At 38.2% G+C, this 24,337-nt stretch overlaps 1 protein-coding gene across 3 annotated transcripts in view; it reads left to right on the forward strand.

The window, feature by feature from the left end:
- SEC22A (SEC22 homolog A, vesicle trafficking protein) overlaps window positions 1-24,337 on the forward strand; it is a 68,434-nt gene that overhangs the window by 36,562 nt on the left and 7,535 nt on the right. For all 3 annotated transcript variants that reach the window (XM_017508203.2, XM_017508204.1, XM_017508208.2), the window contains exons 6-7: window positions 4,700-4,815; window positions 18,717-18,782. In XM_017508203.2, coding sequence (XP_017363692.2) covers window positions 4,700-4,815; window positions 18,717-18,782 — 182 coding nt within the window. The remainder of the gene's footprint in view (window positions 1-4,699; window positions 4,816-18,716; window positions 18,783-24,337) is intronic.

Genomic DNA, 24,337 nt, shown 5'->3' on the forward strand with positions numbered 1-24,337 from the left:
GCCCAGCAAGGAGGCAGCCTAGTCACTGTCGGCCTATAGAGGCTTTGCTGAGCTGCTGTGGGCTCCGCCCTGCTGCCAAGTGAACTTCCCTGCAGTCCTGTTTATATGGGTATAGTTAGAACTGCTTTGGTGATGGTGGCCCGCCTCTCTTGAGGCGGAGTCTCTCTGCTGTGGCGAGTTGCCTTGGCAACAGCGGGCTGCCTCAGCAATGGCGGGTTGCCTTGGCAACGGCGGGCTGCCTCAGCATTGGCTGACTACCTCTGTCCTGGCGGGCTACCTCGGTAATGGCGGACGCCCCTCCCCCACAGAGCTGGACCGTCCTGGGTTCAGCTGCGCTTGCTGTGAAAGTCTCAATCCAGAGTTTCTGGTTGCTGTTCTTTTGTGGGGGTGGGACCAGCCGAGCCTGATCGCCTGCCTCCCTGCCTCAGCTCCTTTTTTAAGTTGGTGTTCCAGTCGCCTGTTGAAGAGGTGCCGGGGTCTGTTTGTTTTCCCCTGTGGCCACTCACTGCACTGGCTTAAACAGCAGCACTGAGGTTTGTGGCGCTTTTTTTTTTTGCCCTGGAATCTACTGTCCTGGTTCTCCGCTCAGTCCTCTTTTTAAACAGATGAATGGGTAATTTTCCGTGGCTCCAATCGCCAGCCAAAAGGGCACCCGGACCGGTGTATTTTGTACAGAGAACCGCCGCTCCGGGGTGCTGACAAAGCAGCCGCGCGGGGCAAAGCAGTGGCGCTGGCCGGCACAGCCGCGCTGGCCAAAACAGCCGCGCTGGTGACCTGTGGAGCTCCTCCACCTGGGAATTTCCTAGTCTGTGGGCAATAAAAATGCAGCGTCCACTCACCCTCTGCGCTTTCACTGGAAGCTGCAATCCTGAGCTGTTCCTAAACAGCCGTGTTGGATCAAAATCTCAGATTCCCATTTCTATTGTTACTATTCTAATTTAGGCCCTGATTTCAGTCAGTCCTTTGCAGTGACTCTCCCACAAACTTCCTGTTGTAGAATTGTGGAAAGAGCATGCACTCTGCAGTCAGGTAGACCCAAGTGCTAATTGTGAAGATGGCCCTTCTAGCTGTCTGACTTACAGAAAATTATTTAACCTTAATTTGCAAATAAGAAAGTTTAGGCACAGAAAAGTTAGGCATTCCAGTTCAGTCACGGAGAAGTTAGTCATTTCTACTTCATGAGGTATGCCATTCTGAAGGGTAATGGGACAGTGTGTGTGCTTAGTGAGAAGGTACTCGGAAAAAGATTATTTCTTCCTCCTTTACTTTTGATCTCTTTACAACCCATATTTAAAGAATTAATATTAATATTAATAGATTAATATTCTTTTAAGTATAACCTTCATCATATGAGAATCTTGTTCTTCAGTGGCTCCCTGTTGTCTAATTTTCCATAATTCTTAGCCTAGAATTTTATACTATTAATTCGTGTCCACCTCCCTTTCTGACCTTATTTCTCCCCACTCATCACCAACATGTCTTTGAGCCAAACCAAACCACTAGCAATGCCCTGTAGCAGAATGGCTGAGAATATGAATTCCAGAATCATCTAAATCCCAGTTCACCTGCTTACTTTGTGTCTGTGAGCAAATTATTTAATATCTCTAAACCTTTCCTATTCCAGGGGGTGGGGGGTAGGGAGCAGGATAATTATAGTGCCCTAATGCATTGGGTTGTTGGAAGGGTAAAGTGAGACCAAGCATATAAAGCAGTTGGTGCCTGGCATATTGAGAGCAGTCACTGCTGGTAGAAGTAGTAATTGTTGATGCTGCTGTTACTCGTTTCTCCCAGGTCCATCTCCATCACATTCATGTACTTTTCTCTGTATGGAATGCATTTCTTCCTCTTTGTATCTGACTACATTTTATCTGTCTTCAAAGATCTTTCCTGATTCTTGTCACCACCCTCCCCTTACTTGTATCTTTCCACTTGATCATTCTCCTACCTCTTTTAGCTTAGAAAGCTTATTACTTTCATATACTTATCTGTACTACCTCTTATAGAAGACTAGAAGTGCCTCAAGGGCAGATTGTGTAATTCATTTTTTGTATCTTCTAAAGCATAGCATCTTACACAGAACTATGCCAGAAAGTATTTACTGAATAAATATATTAATTTACTATAACCAATAGCCCTTTGGTTCCAAGAGGTTTATTCTCACTTCTTTAGGAACTTTTGCAGTCTCCATAAACCATTGGTACATTTTCAGAAACATGTAATTTTGTTATCATTATGCCACCTTTGGGTTCAAGAAGACTGAAGAAATGACATTGTAGCAGAAGGCAATAATAACAAAAGCAAAACAAAACAAAAAAAGTGATGAGGTGACACTGCTTTGGATCTAGGAAAATTATTGTATTTCTACACTGCCTCTCATTTGTTATTGTTACAAATACTCTACACCAAATATTATAGTGCCTAGAATGGTGCTGAATTGAAGTTTGCAGTAAGCATTTTTGGATAATAATGGATCTAAAATCTGCTTTACTGAAGTAAAAAAAATAGCGTAAATGGCTAATGCATTAAAATGTGGTTAAATATCTAGTTCAGTTTGTTAAAATGAGAAATTATTCTTAAGGAGTGTCACCCTCTTATATTGTGTGCAGATAGAGTATTCTCTTGATAACTTCTCAAGGTACAAGCCACAGAACCTGGAAAGTGGGTGGAGGTGGAAGTGGGGTATCTCTAGAATTTCTTCTCCACAGTGAGTTGGCACAATGCCAGCCTGTCCTTCAGCACAAGGTGTACTGTGTTCTTGTTAAAGAAGGCGTATGCTTTTTAAGGCTTTATGCCTTGAAAAACATTTTTGGTTATTTTGAAATAATTTATAAGTGGTATACTGTCATTTTAAAGAGAGTGCTATAAGGCTAAGAGACAAATGTTAGAAATTTAATAAAAATTTACATATACGTACTGTTTATTTCTTAAGTAGGTATTAATACACTAAAATGGTAATAATTTTCCACTGAATAATGGCTACACCTTACGTGACTAAAAAAGCTAAGATTTTTTAGTTATAATGCAGAATATTATTTGAGGTTTTTTGTTAAGGTAAATTTGTTTTGTATACTTTGGAAGTATGATTTATGTAACCTATTCAGTTGCCAGGTGGTTTTATTCTTGAGACCTATATTAAGAATTTCATTTTTTTATACAGGCCATTTCCCCTTACTCATTACTGAAAAGGGGTGAAGAGGGAGGCTGCAAAACATAATTGATGTGTAGACCAATTAGATAGATTTTTTTAAATCATCATTTTTTTTTTCTTTACTGATATAAAACTTGGAAGCAGTATTGAATAGACACATTTAATTTTCTATTGTCATATTAAAATCTCAAGGAAATTGAGAGCAGGCAGCTTGTGAACTAAAGTAGTTTAAAAAATGTTGTCCTATATAAGCACTTTCTGTTGAACTTGGGGAGTAAATACTTTTTTGTGATATGTGGATTCTTGTATTTTTATAACTGTTTAGGGAAAGTGTTGTGCTGTAATGGCTGAATATAAGTTGCAGAGATTTAAGCCCACCCTTAAATTAATGTTCCACCTCATTAACTTAATTGTTAGGGCATTTACACTTCAGTGATTTAAATAAAATACTCTAATATGATTCTCTTGCTTCTCTTTCCCTCTGTCTCTCTTTTGAAGTCTAGATGATTATGTATTTAGTTTTGTGTTTTCATGTAGACCCTGTTGTTAATTCTATTAAGTGTAAGACAATGATGATGAAAGGAAGCTATTGTATAACTCTTCAGCTGCGGAAGCCCTGGAAGATAAGGGAATATATTTATGAAAATATAGTGGTCACTTCTTCAGCTGGTGTTTTGTCACTTTTACCTTACAGTGTTATTCAGAGGATCAGGAACTTCATAGCTATAGGACTTCATTCTGTTTTGGAGTTCAGATTGCTGATTATATATGAGCTTTCACACATATCCAGTGGTATTTATAGCCCTGGAACCCAAATAAGGGAAAGTTTTGCTTAAAAGTAAGCTATGTTTGTACTTAAAAATGCTTCCTAAGCAGTTTCAAAAAAGGGAGGATTATGCAACGAATTTCCGAGCAAAGTCACCTTTACAAATACTTGCACCTACTTGCAAATAGTAGACATGTTTAAGCAGTAAGGTTTTTTCTAAATGATTTACTGCCAGTTGCGAGCATTCCTTAGCACTGTCTATCCCAAATGCAAGTTATATGTCTTTGTTAAAAATGTAGAGAAAGGCCAGATGCAATGTCTCATGCCTGTAATACCAGCACTTTGGGAAGCCAAGGCCAGAGGATCATTTGAGGCCAGGACTTCAAGACCAGCCTGGGCAACATAGTGAGACCCTGTCTCTCCAAAAAAAAATTCAAGAAAAAATTAGCCAGGCATGGTGGCATATGCCTGTAATCATAGATACTTGGGAGTCTGAGGCATGAGGATCACTTGAGCCCTGGAGTTTGAGGCTTGTAGTGAGCTGTGATCATGACACTGTCTCCAAAAAAATAAAATGAGAGAAAAATAATTTAAGGGAAATGAAGCTTTTGTGTTGACAAGCATTTTAAATTTATAAGCGTATTTAATTGTGAATATATGTTGTTAAATAATTCTATGAAGTATCTGTTTGACCCATTTAAGTTGAGCAGTGAATATCTGTTTTACATGAGTTCATCTATGTGAGGTATTGGTGTTCATTTCTAACTATTTCTTTTATTTTCCAGCTCACCAGCGACTGGAACCAGCAACTCTGTCAGGGATTGTGGGATTTATCCTTAGTCTTTTATGTGGAGCTCTGAATTTAATTCGAGGTTTTCATGCCATAGAAAGTCTCCTGCAGGTACTGTGCTATTTTTACAATTTCAGGTGACAGTTCCTATTCATTCTACTTGTTACAAAATTGATTTGAATTGGATTGAGTATTAAGTACAATTTACAGTGCATGCTCAAAATCTGTTTTGTATATCTGCTTTAGTCTCTTTTTTTCCTGAAAACACTGGTTGGCTTGAGTCCATCAGCACATGTTTATTTATCATCTGCTGTTGAGGAGGTATTATTTATAGGCACTCTGGGGGCACCAAGACATGTGTGACATAGGCCCTACAGTCTCATAAATGAAAGTTGAATTGGGGAGGCAAGGAAGTTAATTGCCAAATACAGAGTTGGGGAGAGGTCGGTATGAATCAGGATTGAAGAAGGAAGGTTTTATGGAGGAGAGTTGAGCTGGCCCTGGAGAGATTTGACTAGACAGAGAGCAGTGGAAGAATGTGGAGAGGGTACACGTGGGCTGTGCTTGTTCCACTCCTGTGTATTCCCTACATAGTTAATCTGCTCCTTTTTCTTTTTTGTTAGTGGCTTAAAACTTGAGCTTCCTGGGAAACCACAAATTTCTTCAGATACTGGCACCTATTTTATTTTCCAGTGGAATTCCTTTCAGAAACTATAGCTATCAGTATACTTTTTTTTTCTCTTACGCTTTTTTGTAAAGTTTTTTGAAATTTTCTTTCTTAAAGTTTAGCACATTTGAGACAGCACAGCTTTCTTTTCCCTTATTTCTATTCACTTTCTCTGAAGAGCTGTTGACACTTCCATATTATGAATCAGTCCTCTTTTTTTGGTCAGCATTAAGTGCAGAATACCATTTGTAAAAATCCACTCAGCACACTTTATATTCTGTTTTAAAATTGCTGTTAGTTTGGGGAACACTCAGAGGGTATCTTTCTGCATCTGGTTAGCCATGTAAAACTAATAGCAGATGACATCGCAGGTTCCAGCAGCAGAACTGTTCCTAAAGGAGATGGACAGGACTTCTTATGACTTCATAATTCCTCTTCCAAACACCCTTTGCCCACAGGTTAAAGTTCTGCTCCCCTTTTAGGCACAGGATAGCCGGTTGCCAACCCTCAGCCTTTCTATTCCCTGTCCCCCTGCCAGATCAGATTTATTCCAGCAGAAGGAGTTCAGTTTTCAGCTGTTTAGATGGCTTAACCAAAAGAAGAAACAAAGGCAATTTGGAGACTGCTGGTGGAAAAAGCTTATGAATAAGATACTTTTCTTTTTTCTTTTTGTTGGTACTCACTGTAGTGGAAATAACAGTAGTATAGGGGTATGAAGAGTTGTTGGTGGAGCAGGCTTGGGCTTGGGTAGAGAAAAGCTTGACCACTACAGATCCTTACTATCTTTGACTTATAAAACTGTATGCAAGTTACGGAACCTGGGGCTTAGATTGCATTACATTTAAGTTAAAATTCAGACAAGGCTATTGTATTTCACAAAACCAATTTAAGGGAACAATAATTTATTTCAGGCACTTAGATATTATGTCCCTACTCTTCTTGGGCTGATTTCTTTTTTCCTCCTCTGATTTAAAACTTAAAAACTAAGGAAAGTAGTATAAATTACAACTTTCATACTTTTCAGATGCTGCAACTGGCTAAAGCCTACCTTGTTTTCTAATTGTTCCATGTCCTCCCTCTGATCATAATGTCTCTGGCTCATTACAGTTCATAGAGTTTTAGGTTTCAGAAGAACAATAATCTGATTAATTACCACTTAAGTGTAACTGATAGCTCTGAGATTACCCAGCCTATTATACATTTTAAAAGACAACTTTACAGACCATGAATATAGATACAAAATCCTCAACAAAATACTATCAAATTGTATCCAACAATGTACAAAAATAATTACCACAACCAGGTGGAATTTATCTCAGGTATTCAAGGCTAGAGACCCTTAGCAGCTAATTAATCCATCACATCAACAGGCTAAAGAAGAAAAATCACATGATCATATCAGTAGGTGCAGAAAAAGCATTTGACAAAATCCAAACTCTATCCATCATAAAAACTTGGAACAAACTAGGAATAGAGGGGAAATGTCCTCAATTTGATAAAGAACATCTATTAAAAGAAACTACATCTAAAATCATCTTTAATGATGAGAAACTAGATGCTTTCCCCCTAAGGCAAGGAACAGGGCAAGGATGTCCCCACTTAACACTGTTCAGCATCATACTGGAAGTTCTAGTTGATGCAATAAGATGAGAGTAGGAAATAAAAGATATAGAGATTAAGAATAAAAATATAAAGCTGTCTTTGTTCACAGATGACATGACTGTGTAGAATATTGTTAATTCTTTTTCTATATAGAATATCCCCAAAATCAACAACAAAAACCTGGAATTAATAAGTAATTGTAGCAAGATTGCAGGATATGAGGTTAATTTACCAAACTCAGTTGCTTTCCTATATACCTACAAAGAACAATTAAAATTTGAAACTAAAAATACAATACCATTTATAGTGACACCAGACAAAAAGAGACACGGGTAAATCTAATAAAGTATATACAAGATCTTTATGAGGAGAATGTTAAAACTCTCATCAAAGAAATTAAAGATCTAAATAAATGGAGAGATATTCCATGTTTATAGAAAGGAACATGCAATATTGTTTAGGTGTCCTTTCTTCCCAACTTGGTCTATAGATTCAATACCTTCCCAATCAAAATTTCAACAAATTATTTTATGGATATTAACAGTGATTCTAAAGTTCATATGGAAAAGCAAGGACTCAGTGTATAGGGAAAAACAAACTGTTAGCTTCTGTACTCAGGATTCTCAATACTTTCAGAACTTCATTTTTGACACCAGATGTGTGTGGGGTTTTCTCACATCAGCAAATTCTTCCGTACCAGCTAGGTGTCCTTTAATTCAAGTCACTTTCAACACTGTCTACCTGGAGTTAGCCCAGACATCACAAAGGGTTTAATCCCACAAGACTGCCCCCACCTCAGATGCTAGTTGCAAGTTCAGGTTGTCACCAATTGGATGTTCCCACAACCCCCTCCTTGAATTCAATAACCTAGAATGGTTCACAGAACTCAGGGAAATATGTTTACTGGTTTATTATAAAGGAAATTACAAAGAATAAAGGTGAATAGCCATGAAGAGGGAAGATCTGAAAGAGTCCTGAGCACAGGAACTTCTGTCCCCATGGGGTTGGGGTTTGCCACCCTCCTGGCACATGTTACCTACCCAGAAACTCTGTGAACCCCATCTTTTAGGGATTTTTATGAAGGGTTCATCATGTAGGCATGATTGGTTATAAATTCAATCTCTAGCTCCTTTCCCCGCTTGGGAGGCTGGAGGTAAGACTGAAAGTTCTTAGCTTCTAATCATGGCTTGGTCTTTGTCATAACCAGCCCCCATCTAGGATCTCACCAAGAATTGCCTGATTAGAATAAAATATGCTCTTATTACCTGGGAAATTCCAAGGGATTTAGGAGTTCTGTGTCAGATGCTGTTTTTTCTTATATATATATACACACACATATACATACATACATACACACACACACACACACGTATACACACATGTATACATATATACACATATATATATATTTTTTTGAGATGGAGTCTCATCCTGTCCCCCAGACTAGAATGCAGTGGTACAACCTCGGCTCACTGCAACCTCCACCTCCTGGGTTCAAGCGATTCTCCTGCCTCAGCCTCCCGAGTACCTGGGATCACAGATATGTACCACCACACCCAGCTAATTATATATTTTTAGTAGAGATGGGGTTTCACCATGTTGGTCAGGCTGGTCTCGAACTCCTGACCTGACGTGATCCACCTGCCTTGGCCTCCCAAAGTGCTGGGATTACAGGTGTGAGCCATCTCGCCCAGCCTCAGATCTTATCACTCAGGAAATTGCAAAGGTTTCAGTAGCTCTGTGTCAACCCCAGGGTCAGTGATCAAATTTTGGGAACAAAACAAGACCAAATATGGGAAGAAGAGTCTCCTACCACCTTTATTTACAAGGGTTTTAGGAGCTCTGTGTCGGGAACCAGGGGCGTATTACACATGCGCTCATTAGTAGTTGAGGTTCCTAAGAGAAGGGTTTTAGGAGCTCTGTGTCAGGAACCAGGGGCAGAGGAGAGAAGGAGAGTATATGGAACTCTCTGCTCAATTTTCTGCAGACCTAAAACTGCTCTTAAAAAGTCTGTTTTAAAAATCCATCATTAAAACAAAGACAGTCTCCATAATAAGAAGTTGGAGGGACCTCCCAGTGCTTTGGGAGGCTGAGGCAGGCAGATCACGATGTCAAGAGATCAAGACCATTCTATCCAACATGGTGAAACCCTGTCTCTACTAAAAATACAAAAATTAGCCAGGCATGGTGGTGTGTGCCTATAGTCCTAGCTACTTGGGAGGCTGAGGCAGAAGAATCACTTGAACCCAAGAGGCAGAGGTTGCAGTGAGCCAAGATCGTACCACTGCACTCCAGCCTGTTGACAGAGAGAGATAGACTGTCTTAAAAAAAAAAAAAATGGAGGAAAACTGGAAAGGGAGGAATGTTCTCAGCCTGGGCTTTGATATTCTTTAGTTAGGTTTTGCTCTGCTTGGCAGTTACAGTAGAACCTATTGTGCCCAGCTCACTCTTAGGAAACAGTGGATTGGGCCTTCTCTTCCTGTGGAGGGTCTGAGCCTTCCCCTGCACACAGGTCAGGTAAAGATATTAGAGCCCCAGCCATAATGGATCCTGAAATTAGGAATTCATGTTTCAAGGTTACATGTACAAATGTACGCGCTCTCGGAACAAGGGCCATTTTGAGAAAGCCAGTGAGAGACAGCCAGACCAAATCCTCTGGCCTAGCACTCACTAGTTGCTGCCAGCTCAGCCCAAGTGTCCTCACCTAGGATAGCTTGGTGGAATAACAATATATTTTAATTTGCATAAAAAAACTCGGGAAGGATAAGAGACTAATAAACATGTTATGTACTGGATAGATGGGAAATTGATGGAAATGAGACCTTTTCTGGTATATATTTATATTTATCTATTTATATGTTCTTTTTGAATCATGAGTATTTCACATTTTAAATAACAAATATTAGTACCTGTTATGTATGCAGAAAAAAACAACTTTTGTTAAGTGTAGACATTTAAGCAACAAACATTTCAAGCAAAGTAAAGGTCAGCATTTTTGTGGGGGTTAAGGAAAGCCTGAACATTTTGTGGGGCATTATAACTTCTTCCTGCCCCATGTTAGATTTCGGTTTCCCTAGAAACTTAAAGGATTTTTTTTATTTTTTGTTTATTTAAAACAATTTGTCACAACTATGGTGGTGGAGTGTGAAAGAAGCATGGGGTGTAAATTATGAATGCGGACAGGGTTAGAGTGGTCTTTTTATTAGTAGCTCATTTGTAATTTGAGAACTCTATGTACACTTGTGTGTTTCTGCTGGTTGATACGGAATCCTTTCTTTTGTCTTAGACTAAATTACTCCAATATTTCTTACTTACCTGATCCATGGAGCTGTAAATTGGTTCAAATGGGATTCTTAGCTATCTGAAAAATTAGGGCATTGGTACCTGCCTCTGCGTTCCCTTAGCATTTAAAATCTTTGTTCTTCCATAACCCACCTGAAGTATCCCACATATGCTCATTAGTAGTTGAGGTTCCTGAGAGAATGATTCTCAGAGGAGCAAGGAAACAGCAGAAGGCAAGGTTGGGGATAATGTAGTCCACAAGTAGTTTGTCATTCATAGTAGTTTTACAAGATTTTCCAGCAAATTCTGATCCTCTCACCTAAATGAAAATCACTGCCTTTGGAAATCTACTTGACCAAAAGTAGAAACTCCCATTGTTCCAATTATTGAGGACTTTCTATTTGCATTGAGTAAAATGTTCTGGTAAGTGACTGGTGCTTGGAAATATTTTTCCTTTTCCCACTATGAAGATAAATGAAGGAACATTATATAGTGTTAGAATCTTTACAAGGCAGATAATTCTATGTCCTAAAAGTTAGAATGGATGATAGGTGAACAAAAGGAGAAAATGAAATGTCAGAATGTAAATGGACACAATGATAAGAGTTTTAAACTGGATAGGTTCAGTAGTGCAAACTAGAGTAATTTTTCAAGTACATCTTTAGCCCGACTTAACCTGAAAAAATGCATACAAAATTAGGAACCTGAGATCTCTCACTTTTAACTTTCCCTTATTAAAGTCTGTTTTATCATTGTTCACAACTTGTACTGGTAAAAGATCCTTTTTTATTTTCACTAAAGCCATTAGTCTTAAGATATATTCTTAGCCTTCTTTCTGGTTGACACTACATTTTATGTTAGGAATAAACTCAAGTGTCACCCTAGATAATTTTCATTTAGTAAAGGTAGACCTTTCTGAGGTGGTCTGCTCTGAAGACTTGAGTGCAAATCCCAGGACACAGGACTTAGTTTTATGTATTTTGAAGTTACCTACAGTGGTGTTATTCATATCACAGTGTTGACAGAAGAGGGAGAAGGGCAGTACCCCAGATTGTGTGGGCTTACTGCTTCTCTGATACTTGATTTAAGAGCAAAGGTCTTATTTGGGAATTATAATTTTAGATCTGGCTGAAATATGTAGTGTATTTCCTGAGTGTGAGTAATATATAGATATTAGAACTTACTTTTTTAAAGCCATGAATTCTAAATACTCTTTTTGAATGCTAAAAATGACTGCTACATTTATCTCTAGTATCTTGAGGCTCATTTAAATTTGAGGACCCACATGAATCAACATTCCTGTGTATTATTAATGGTGTTTAAAGATTCAGCACAGTTTGTTCCTTCAAGATTATTAACTGTCTCATAGGGTGATAGCAAGGGATTTATTCAAATATGTAGCCCTGAAGTTTTTCTTTGGTATCTAAGGTTAGACTGGGGAGTCTTAGGATGGGTATAGTTTTTTTAAGTTCGTAAGTTTGTTTTGGTGTCCACAGTAATGTATAAATTAGATTGTTTTCACTTCCTAACTTTGTTCTGAGTTTAGAGATGGTAGTAAGTTTTTTTGTGAATTGATACCTTATGAAGGCATTAGCTTTATCACATTGGCTTATATTACATGTATCTCTTTAAGGATCAGCCTTGAAACAATTACATTAATTAGGCTAATGCCAACCTGGAAGTAATTTGCATATGGCACATTAGAAAAAAAATGGAATCTTCTGATATTGCAGTAGAAATGCTGGCCTGGCAGTTAAGATACCTGGGTCCCATCTGCCAGTAACTAACTTTGTGACCTTAGATGGGTTACTTTACCTTCTTGTATCTCATCTTGCAATTCTGCAAGATGAAGATTTTAGACTACATAAGCCCAGGGACCATTTCTTAGGTCTTAGGACAGACAGTCTTAAGATTTCTCTGATTCCAAAATTGTTTGTAAAAACTCCTACAAAGCAGAAGTCATCAACTTGCTTTTATTTGTTATCTTCTAACCCATAGCCTTGTTAATACCTTTTAAAGAAATTATTTCCTTGCTAATACATAACAGAACTTTTTCATTTATTTAGTGACATATCTATGCTAAGATGTGATGCCTCCTTTCTTTCAAAAGAAATGAAAGTTTTTTGAAACCCCGTCTCTACTAAAAATATAAAATTAGCTGGGCATGGTGGTGTGCACCTGTAGTCCCAGCTACTCGGGAGGCTGAGGCAGGAGAATTGCTTGAACCCAGGAGGTGGAGGTTGCGGTGAGCCGAGATCGTGCCATTGCACTCCAGCCTGGGCAACAACAGCGAAACTCCGTCTCAAAAAAAAAAAAAGAAAAAAAGAAAGAAAGAAACTCTTTTTTCTGATTATATGCTAATTCATTGTTAAAGAATTAGGGTATCATACAAGACAGTGCCATGAAATAGAAGATAATAAAGATTAAATAACATTAAACAATGGAGAAGGGGCCAGGCACAGTGGTTCACACCTGTAATCCCAGCACTTTGGGAGGCTGAGGTAAGTGGATCATGAGGTCAAGAGATTGAGACCATTCCGGCCAACATGGTGAAACCCCGTCTGTACTAAAAATACAAAAATTCGCTGGGCCTAGTGGCATACACCTGCAGTCTCAGCTACTTGGGAGGCTAAGGTAGGGGAATCACTTGAACCTGGTTGGTGGATGTTGCAGTGAGCTGAGATCATGCCACTGCACTCCAGCCTGGCAACAGAGTGAGACTCTGTCTGGAAAAAAAAAAAAAAAGGAAAATAAAAAAGTTATAGATAAATAAAAATAACATAAAAAAGAATTGGGGGAAACGTATGTATAAAGAATAAAATAAAAGTTATCCCCAAATTTTCATACAGGTACATATATCCATTATGTTATGTCCTTTTTTTCACTTCATATTAAAAAGTAAATATTCCCTAATTATTATAAACATTTTAATAGTATCCTCCTAATACATTGTCTGGCTACTGTATGAGGCTTTTGTTTACCTTCATCCTTATCTTTTTTTTTTTTTTCTTCAAGAGACAGGGTCTCACTGTGTTGGCCAGGTGGGTCTTAAACTCCTGGCTTCAAGCAGTTCTCCCACCTTGGCCTCCCAAAGTGCTAAGATAATACAGCATGAGCCACTACCTCTGGCTCCATCTTCATCTTTAAAAGTTAAATTCCCTTTTTGTTTTCAGAGGAATACATTGGTACTCTAATATCCTCTAAAGGTGAATAGTGACATTCATAAAAGTTTATATTGGAACTCCTTACCTCTGCCCTCTCCTCCTCCTCCTCTGCCTTCCTCCCTGTCTCTGTCTCCCCACCCCTGTTCACTTCCACTTTTGTCCTTGCTCCTAATCTCTGCCCACCTTCCCGACCTCTGGCTATTTCTTTCATCTGCTGCTTCCCTACTTGCTCATTTTCCTCAGCCCTGCTGTTCTTTACAAAACAAACAATAACAAAACCAAAAAGCCTCTTCATGTATGTTCACTTCAAAATTTTGTGTGTGTGTGTAGAGATGGAGTCTCGCTGTCACCCAGGCTGAGGTGCAGTGGTGCAGCCTTGGCTAGCTGTAACTTCTGCCCCCCAACCCCCGGGGTTCTAGCAATTCTCCCACCTCAGCCTCCCAAGTAGCTGGGATTATAGGCACCCACCATCACACCTGGCTAATTTTTTTTGTATTTGTAATAGAGATGGGGTTTCACCATGTTGGTCAGGCTGCTCTCAAATTCTTGACCTCAGGTCATCCACCCACCTTGGCCTCCCTAAGTGCTGGGATTATAGGCATGAGCCACCTCACCCGGCCGCTCCCTTCTAATTTTTTGAGACAGTAAACTATGTTTGTTGTCTTGCTCCTTTATCCTCTATTTTCTTAGTCTACTGTGATCTCTTTTCTGCCCCTGTAATTCTCTCAGATACCCACATTAAGCTCACCAGTATTCTTTCAGTTGCCAAATAGCCAAATAGACTCTTTAGAGTCTTACCTTACTTACCTCTTCTGCCTCATCTATCATTCTGTTCTTCCTTTTAAACATTGCCTTGTTTAATTTCAAAAAATTTCATTTCAGGAAACATAGACACAAATCACTGTTAAAAGTTTAATGTATTTGCATTTTTCTTCTTGACACATCTCTCATCCATTAATTTTTGTGAAACCATTTTCTCCAGTTGTGTTTTATTTTCCTCTTTCTCTTCCTGTTTCTCAGTGTATTTGATACACTTTCTTCGTTCACCTGTCCTTTATACAGTGGCATTCTCCAGTATTGTGTCCTTGGCTTTTTATTCTTTCAACTCCATGCCACCTTCTTGGTTACTTTCATAATGGTATATTTGAAAAGTTAATACACATACATATGTATATAAACGCGCGCACACACACACACACACACACACACACACACAGAGTAAAATATGTACATGAAAAATTACAAAGCCTACAAGAGTTGATATTTTGAAAAAGTAATTTCTCTCCCCATTTTTCTTCCTCAGAGTCACCCTTCTAGGGAGATTATGTGCATATGCTAGTATATAGGTATTTATATATTTACTTTTAATTCTTTAAAAAATTTTTATACGAATGATAGCATACTCAATACTAATTTGCATCTTTTAAAGTCTAAAACTGTAGGAGATCATTTCAGATGAGTACACAGAGATATATTCCATTCTTTTTAGTGGCCATATGACTTTTTATTAAATATTTGTGTTTTCCTTTCCCTGTACCACATAACATCTTATTTTGAAAGAATTCAAACTTATAGAAAAGTTTAAAGAACTTTTATTAACAGTTAACATCCACCTCATATACCTACCTACCATTTTCCTTTCTTCTTTCTTTACTTTTTATTATTATTTTTTAATTGTAGTTTATGTTCTGGGGTACATGTGCAGATCATGCAGGATTGTTGCATAGGTCCACACATGGCAATGTGGTTTGCTGCCTCCATCCCCCTGTCACCTACATCTGGCATTTCTACCCATGTTATCCGTCCCCGACCTCCCCCTTCCGCTGTCCCTCCCTTGGCCCCCGCAACAGAACCCAGTGCGTGATGCTCCCCTCCCTGTGTCCATGTGTTCTCATTGTTCAACGCCTGCCTATGAGTGAGAACATGTGGTGTTTGATTTTCTGTTCTTGTGTCACTTTGCTGAGAATGATGGTTTCCAGACTTTTTGCAAGTTAACATTGTAGGTATCATCACAGTTTATTCCAAAATTACTCAATATGTATGTCTTAGGGTATAAGATATTCTTTTATGTAATCTTAATACCTTAATCACACCAAATAAATTTAACATTGGTATAGTGTTACTTAATATAAAATCTGTATTCAAATTTCCACAGTTGCCCCCAGAATGTTCTTTATAGTGTTTAATTTCTCTCTCCAATCTAGGAGCCAATCAAGAAGGCCTAAATGTCATAGGCCTTTCATTTAGCTACTGTTAAAATAGATGACTGATGAATTAGATCTCTGGATGAAACTCTTTCCTGAAGCAGACTTAAATATCTGCTAAGTATAATTATTTGGATGTCCCACTGGCAACTCCAGAGTAGCATGTCCACAATGAGCTCAGTATTTTCTGCACTTGAATTACTTTTCTTCCTATATGCCCAACTTAGTGCAAGGTGTCGTTCAAATGTTGCTTCAACAAGAAACCTCTGAATCATCTTAACCTCCTTCCTCTCTGACACTGTACATGCTACTTCCTTTGCCTTGGATTATCTTCCTACCTTGTCTATCTGGTTCAGCCTTTAAGACCCAGATTAAGCTTTACTCCCTCTAGGAAGCCTTCCCTGGCCTTTCTTTTCTCTAGGCAGAATTAAATGTGTCTCCAGTGGGTCCCTTAGTATCCTCTACACACACCTGTGCCATCAGTTACCACTTTGGGTGGTAATTATTGATTTATGTATCTGCCTTCTTAATTAGAGTGAGCTCCTTAAGTTGGTGTGGACTTAACTCTTTTTTTTTTTTTTTTTTTTNAGTCGGGTAGAGCCGGGGAAGGTCCTGTATGAATATTTTCAGTGTGGATGCAGAAAGTGCATGGGCATACACTTAAGGAAATCCTACCTGGGAGCCATAGCAGCCGTGCTCCATCCAAGACTGACCACCCAGATCTTTTTATTTTTATTTTATTTATTTTTTTAATTGCATTTTAGGTTTTGGGGTACACGTGAAGAACATGCAAGATTGTTGCATAGGTACACACATGGCAGCGTGATTTGCTGCCTTCCTCCCCTTCACCTATATCTGGCATTTCTTCCCATGCTCTCTCTCTCCAACTCCCCACCCTCCGCTGTCCCTTCCCTATTTCCCCCCAACAGACCCCAGTGTGTGATGTTCCCCTCCCTGTGTCCATGTGTTCTTTAACTCTTTTCTGTACTAGGGTTAGTAACGAAGTACCTGGCTTGTAAATGCTTAATAAATATTTATGAAATGGAAGAATATGCTAATAGTCTTCTCTTTATCAAGTATAATTAAAGATTTTTCAAATGATGCAGACAGTAACTGCAGGGAGAGAGGGGTTGATGAACGTTTCTGAGTACTTACTATGTACCAGTTACTTTTCTTTGTATTTGCAAATGGTATTTCACTTAATCTCTACAATTTTATTTTTCAAAAGAGGAAATTAAAAGTTAAGTAAGTGTCCCAGATTATAAGTAAAACTTTGAACCCAAGTTTGACTGACTCTAGAAATATGCTTTTAAGTATTTTAAAGGCAATTAAGGCAGGGCATGGCAACTCATGTCTGTAATCCCAGAACTTTGGGAGGCTGAGGCAGCCAGATCACTTGAAGTCAGGAGTTCGAGACTAGCCTGGTTAACATGGTAAAACCACCTCTCTACTAAAAAATACAAAAATTGGCTGGGCATGGTGATGGGTGCCTGTAATCCCAGCTACTTGGGAGGCTGAGGCAGGAGAATCACTTGAATCTGGGAAGCAGAGGTTGCAGTGACCCAAGATTGCACCACTGTATTCCAGCCTGGGTGATAGAGCAAGACTTAGTCTCAATCGGTCAATCAGTCAAAAAGATGATTAAGGGAGTTATAAAGTGAAAGTGTAAATTTAGAGAAAAAATACAGTATCCAATTGTAGGACAATAAATTATGGTATATCCCACAATTAAAGGTTATATAGTCATTACAAAGTATGTGGTTGAGCAATACTTGCTGTCTTGGGAAAATGTTTATGATGTAATGTGAAGTACTAAAAGGTAGTATATAAAAGTATCAATTTTAAAAATATATACATACACAGAAAAGACTGGAAGGAAATACATGAAAAGGTTAGCAGTAATTTTTCCCAGAGTGTGGCATTTGTAGGTTATATTAATTTTTTCTTTGTATAATCTGTATTTTCCAGATTCTCTACAATGAACATGAACTTTTATAATCAGAAGAAAAAGGTCATTTAAAAAGTAAAGGAATAAAGAAAAAAATAAGCAGAAGTTATTTAAGGTTTTAGAATTATTAAACTGGACAGGTTTCATGTTGACCTTCCTTGCCTCTGGGGTGCAACTGGCCTAAGCATCCCAGACAGATGAATGGTTCCTATTTTAAGATCTCAGCAGGATAAGCCAGGTTTCCTCTGCCTTACAGTCAATTCTGTTGCCCAATAACCAGTGCAAAAGGAATTTTCCCTTTATACTATTTTATGAAGACATGATCATGAGATAATCTTCTGTGTCTTGTGGAAATTTTCATCATGTAAAGAGATTTTTTTTTCTCATACAAGAAAAGGGCCAAATTAATGTTCTTGCCTGGCAGAAAAAAAATTTAATGCTCCTGCCTGGACTTTATATTTTACTGTATAAAAACATTGAAAGAAGTTAATAATGTAGATATTTAAGAAAAACCAAAAAGGAATAGGAAAGCATGGGTTGTTACATGTCTCTATTAGTTTTCTTTTCAGAGACATTCTATGCATGAGGTATCCTGTTTCCTCTGGGTGGCTGTTCTTCTAGCGTAGCATGCGAAACTGATTAGTCTTAATTTTTCTCATTGGGATTTAGCACACTCTAGTGGACAGTAGCTTTCCAGTTTTCACAGTTTTAAAAAAAATTCTATCAAATTACTTTATTGGACAATTCAGTGATACTAGTAGTAAAGTTTGTCTGTATTTGAGTCAAGTAGTGACCCTAGTGAACTGGAGTAACTTTGTCAGCCACTCGGGCATAGTTTTTTTAGTAGGAGGAAGAGAGGCTTTTAACATTATGTCAGAACTTTTCCCCAGTGGCTTTCATCTTCTCTTGGGTGGAATGAAACTGATGGGGGTAGCCAAAACGTAGAGGAACACTTGTATCTCTACCCCACACTCTTTAGGCCTTGGAATGTATTTTATGTTTTCACTTTAGGACTCGATAATTATAATTTACCAGTTTTGTGACAGTTTTGACTGTGTGTAAACATTGTTTTGTCCTATTTTGATGGATTGGTTTTGGAAATGGGCTTCTACCAGAAACAAAAATCTTTTATTTTGCTTTTGCAGAGTGATGGTGATGATTTTAATTACATCATTGCATTTTTCCTTGGAACAGCAGCCTGCCTTTACCAGGTAGGTTTTCTTCCATTTTAAAGAAACACTCTACATTATTATTTCAGGTATCAATTCTAACAGTTGATTGTGCATTTTAAACAAATTATTAAAACTCTGATTTCTTTGCCTGTTTTTAAATTTGAGCCTCTTTTAACTTTGTGACCTACATCTCCATTTTGAGTGGCCATAGATCTCACTGAACCTGATGTTAACCTTCTTCCTGTGCTGAGCCTTCAGTGGTGGTATGTCATCTGCCGATGGCAGTAAAGACTACTTCTAGGCCAGGTGTGGTGGCTCATGCCTGTAATCCCAGCGCCTTGGCAGGCCAAGTTGGCCAGGTCACTTGAGGTCAGGAGTTCAAGGCAAGCTGGCCAACATGGCAAAACCTCATCTCTACTGAAAATATAAAAATTAGCCAGGCGTGTTGTTGTGTGCCTGTAGTCCCAGCTACTCAGGAGGTTAAGACGAGAGTTGCTTGAACCCAGGAGGCAAAAGTTGCAGTGAGCAGAGATCGCGCCTCTGCTCTCCAGCCTGGGTGACAAGAGCAAGACGCAGTCTCAAAACAAAAACAAAAAAAAAATGACTGCTGTATTTTCTGGTGATTGATTATGCAACTTCCAGGTTCTGCTTGTACTCGAGGCTGAGGATTTTGTATTTTGGGGGAAGTCTTTGAATAGGGAGTGGTACAGCAAAAGCAGGATTTTAGGATTCAATTTAGCAGTAATAAATAGAATGGACTGTAAGAGCACAGAGACTGGAAGCAAGGAAATTAGTTTGAAGTTATTACTACAGGTAGAAAGTAATGAAAGCCAACATATGGTAATGGCAGTGGGGATAGAAAAAAATAGACATTGAGAAGGAAGACTCACTGGGAGTTGAAGACTATGAAACTTAAAGAGGGAAGAGATTTTACACCTGAGTGACGTGGAGACTGACTGACAGTCACATTTCCCAGGCCAGAGGAGGCACACATTTGTAGGAAAGGAAGTTACCAGTTACCCAAATATAAGATTGTTAAAACATGTTGTAGCAAGCAAGGCTTTTTGATCTAACTTTTATACGTGACACATTTTTTTTGGCTTGAATAGAAAAAAATGTTACCAACTGCAAATATAAGACTACCTAAAATTCAGTGGATGTCTTTAGGGACATATTTTGAATATGTGTATTTGACTGTTATGTAAAGGCATTAGACATTTTAGTTCCAGTAGCCTCATTTTTTTTTTAAATCGCTTGATTTTCTTAACCATTTATATTACCTTCAGAAATTTTCTGTCAAATTTGGCAGATTTTATGATGAATGACATTTCATGGGGGAAATGTGAAAACTTGTATTTATTGTCATATAGTGCTTTAATTTTACGAAATACTCTTGTATATATTTCCTATTTTAATTTCTATCATCCTGTCACAAAAGGGATAACATCTCATTTTTTTTTAATGAGAAAACTGAGGCAGTTTCAGTACTGTCCTGAGATCACATAATCAGAAAGCAGTAGAGTCAGGACTTAACTCTGAGCCTTCTGATTTTGAATATTGTGTTCTATCTACTATATCATGCTGTTTATAGGCAAAATTCCTAATTTGTGTAATTTTTATAATGTATTAAAGTTATAATTTTATAATGTATACACATGATCTCATTTGATTTTTATCTAAAACAGTGAGGTATTAACTTTAAAATAATTTTATGAATAGTTACTCTTGTAAAATATAAGTTTTGGTTGCTTTATCTTAAGTAATTGTAAATACTTAGTGATAATGGTAGAATGTATTGAGCTCTTATTTTGTGTTAAGCCCTTTATATTCATTGTATCATTAAATCCACGCAAAAAGGAGGATACATACCATTATATCCTGCTCAGTGAGGTATAGACAGTTCTTATAGCTTGTTAGTGACTTGAACCCAGATTGTTGTGACTTGAGAGCACTTGACTACTAGGCTGTAGATAGGCACACCTCTGTTACATTTCCCAGAACAGCCTGAAGTAGTTCTGAGAGTTGCCTCATGGTAAAGCAGTGTCACTCAGGTCTTCTTTTACTTGAGAGAAGTAAACAAATTCATGCTTTAAAAAAGAAAAGCAGGAAACCAATTTCCTTCACATTGAAAGGCATGAAACTGCTTGCTTTCTAAATATGATGAACAGGGTGATAATAATGCTGTTTTATTCCCCACAGTGAAACTTAAGTAATTATGTTTTGCCATATAACATGCTCTGTCTCTAGTTATCAGGATATCTTTAAATTCCCTTTAGATCAGATCTGAAAAGCCATTGCTACATGGTTTGTCATGTTGTTCTTCAGGATGCAGGTGTTTATGGAAGCCCAGAGCTCAACCACATAGGATTAATCTTGATATGGAATATTTCAAATAGGAAAGCAAAGGATCAGTGAAGAAACTGGAGATTATTCCTGCTCCCTCAATGTTTTACTTTGAAAACTTCAAACTTACAGAAAAGTTGCAAGACAAGTATACTTAGAGTCATCAATTGTTAACATCTTGCAACACCTCCCTTATCTCACTCCCTCTTTCTATGTGTGTACATACAGCGTGTATAAACAGACCATACCTGACTTGGAACTTTTTTTACTTTATAATGATGCGAAAGTGATACACATTCAGTAGAAACTATGTTTCAGGTACTCATTCCGCCATTCTGGTTTTCAGCACACTATTCAATAAATTACATGAGACAGTGAGCATATTATAATAAAATAGACTTTGTATTAGATGATTTTGCCCAAATGTAGGCCAAAGTTAGTGTTCTAAGCGTGTTTAAGGTAGCCTAGGGTAAGCTATGATGTTTGGTAGGTTAATTGTATTAAATGCATTTTTAACTTAAGATATTTTCAACTTATACCAGGATGTGACCCTATTGTAAGTCAAGGAGCTTCTGTAGTTATTTATAAAGTAAGTTTCAGACATGTATGTATGGGTAAAGCTGTTTTTCTAAGTAAACTTTTTATTTTGGGATAACTGTAGATTCATATGGAGTTGGAAGAGAGATCTTATGTACCCTTTACCTGCTTTTCCCCAATGTTACCATCTTGCAAAACTATATAAAACAGTATCACAACCAGAGTATTGATATCGATATAGTCAGGATAGAGAACATTCCTCTCACCACAGGGATCCCTCTTGTTGTCTTTTTATAGCCATATCCACTTACTTCCTTAATCGCACCCCTCCTTGATCTCTGGCAATTACTAACACATTCTTCATGTCTATAATTTTCTCATTTTAAGGACATTATATAAATGGAATTATATAGCATATAATTGGTGTAGTTCAGGATGCCGTTAGAAAATACTGTAGATTGGGTGTCTTAAACAACAGACATTTCTTTTATTTTTTGTTGCATTTTAGGTTTGGGGGTACATGTGAAGAACATGCAAGATTGTTGCATAGGTACACACATGGCAGTGTGATTTGCTGCCTTCCTCCCCTTCACCTATAACTGGCATTTCTCCCCATGCTATCTCTCCCCGCCTCCCCACCCCCCGTCCCTCCCCCATTTCCCCCCAACAGACCCCAGTGTGCAGTGCTCCCCTCCCTGTGTCCATGTGTTCTCATTGTTCAACACCCACCTNCCTTTTTCCCCCCAACAGACCCCAGTGTGCAGTGCTCCCCTCCCTGTGTCCATGTGTTCTCATTGTTCAACACCCACCTGTGAGTGAGAACATGCGGTGTTTGATTTTCTGCTCTTGTGGCGATTCCTTAAGGACCTAGAAATAGAAATTCCATTTGACCCAGCAATCCCATTACTGGGTATATATCCAAAGGATTATAAATCGTTCTACTCTAAGGACACATGCACACGAATGTTCATTGCAGCACTGATTACAATAGCAAAGACCTGGAACCAACCCAAATGCCCATCGATGATAGACTGGACAGGGAAAATGTGGTACATATACACCATGGAATATTATGCAGTTCAATATAATATCGAACTCATCAAAAATGATTAGTTCGTGTCCTTTATAGGGACATGGATGAATCTGGAAACCATCATTCTCAGCAAACTGACACAAGAGCAGAAAACAGCAGACATTTCTATCTCACAGTTCTGGAATCTGGGAAGTCCAATGTCCAGATGCTGGCAGATCACATTCTTGCTGAGTGCCCTTTTCTGGGCTTGCAGAAGACTGCCTTCTCGGTATATCCTCACGCAGAGAAAGTGCTGAGATCTCTTCCTCCTCTTATATGGTCATTGATTCCGTTATGGTGGCTCCACCCTCATGACTTTATCTGAGCCTAATTACTTCCTAAAGGCCCCAGCTCCTAATACCATCACATTGGGGATTAAGGACTTCAACATTTGAATTTAGAAAGGACACAAACATTTAGTCTGTAACAGTAACCTTTTGTAATAGCCATTTTTTTTACTTAGCATAATTCTCTGGAGATTCAGTCAAGTTGTTGCATAATCAATTATTTGTTGCTTTGTATTGCTGAGTGGTATTCCATGATATGTGTTCAGCGTAATATTCAATGATTTGTTCCTTTTTGTTTTGTTTTGTTTTGTTTTAAAGACAGGATCTTGCTCTGTCATCCAGGCTGGAATGCAGTTGTGCAATCATAGCCTTAGGCAATCAATCCTCCCACCTCGACCTCCCCAAAGCTCTAGGTTACAGGTATGAGCCACAACATCCAGCTTCATTTACCTGTTGAAGGATATCTGAGTTGTTTTAAAATTTTGGCTATTATAAAGCTACTATAAACATTTATGTGCAGGTTTTTGTGTGGATGTAAGTCTTCACTTCTTCGGGTTAAATGCCTAGGAGTACAATTGCCAGGTTATGTGGTAGTTGTATTAAGAAACTGAAAAACTGTTTTCCAGAGTAGCTGTGCCATTTTACATTCCTGCCAGCAATGTGTGAGTGATCTAGTTTCTCTGCATCCTCAACAGCATTTGGTACTGTCGGTTTTTTTAGCCACTCTGATAAGCATGTGGTGATAGCTCATTGTGGTTTTAACTTGCATTGTTTAGCATGATGTTAAACATTGTTTCATGTATTTGTCATTTATATATTCAGTGAAATGTCTACATCTTTTGCTTCTTTTCTAATTATTTGTTTTTTCACTGTTTCTCTTAATGAGTGTTTTTTTTAATATATACAATTAACCCTTTATATCTGTGGGTTCTGCATCCATGGATTAAACCAACCATGGATTGAAAATATTTAGAAAAAAATTGCATTTGTACTGAACATGTAGAGGCTTTTATTTCTTGTCATTCCTTAAAGAATATAGTATAACAGCATTTACAATGGATTAGGTATTGTAAGTAATCTGGAGATTATTTAAAATATACAGGAGAATGTGCATAATTTAAATGCAAGTACTGTGCCATTTTGTATCAGAGACTTGAGCATCCACAAATTTTGATACCTCGGGGAGGTCCTGAAACCAATCCCCTATGGATACTGAGGGACAACTATTCTAGATACTAGTCCATTGTCAGAAAGGAAGGGTGCAGGTATCCTTTCCCAGGCTGTGTGTACGTGTATTTTTTTTTTTTTTTTTAAGTTTCAGATCAGTCTATGTCTTGTCTTTGCATCCTCTTAAG

Source organism: Cebus imitator, unplaced genomic scaffold (genome assembly GCF_001604975.1).
Source record: "Cebus imitator isolate Cc_AM_T3 unplaced genomic scaffold, Cebus_imitator-1.0 Scaffold387, whole genome shotgun sequence".
Lineage (NCBI taxonomy): Eukaryota > Metazoa > Chordata > Mammalia > Primates > Cebidae > Cebus > Cebus imitator.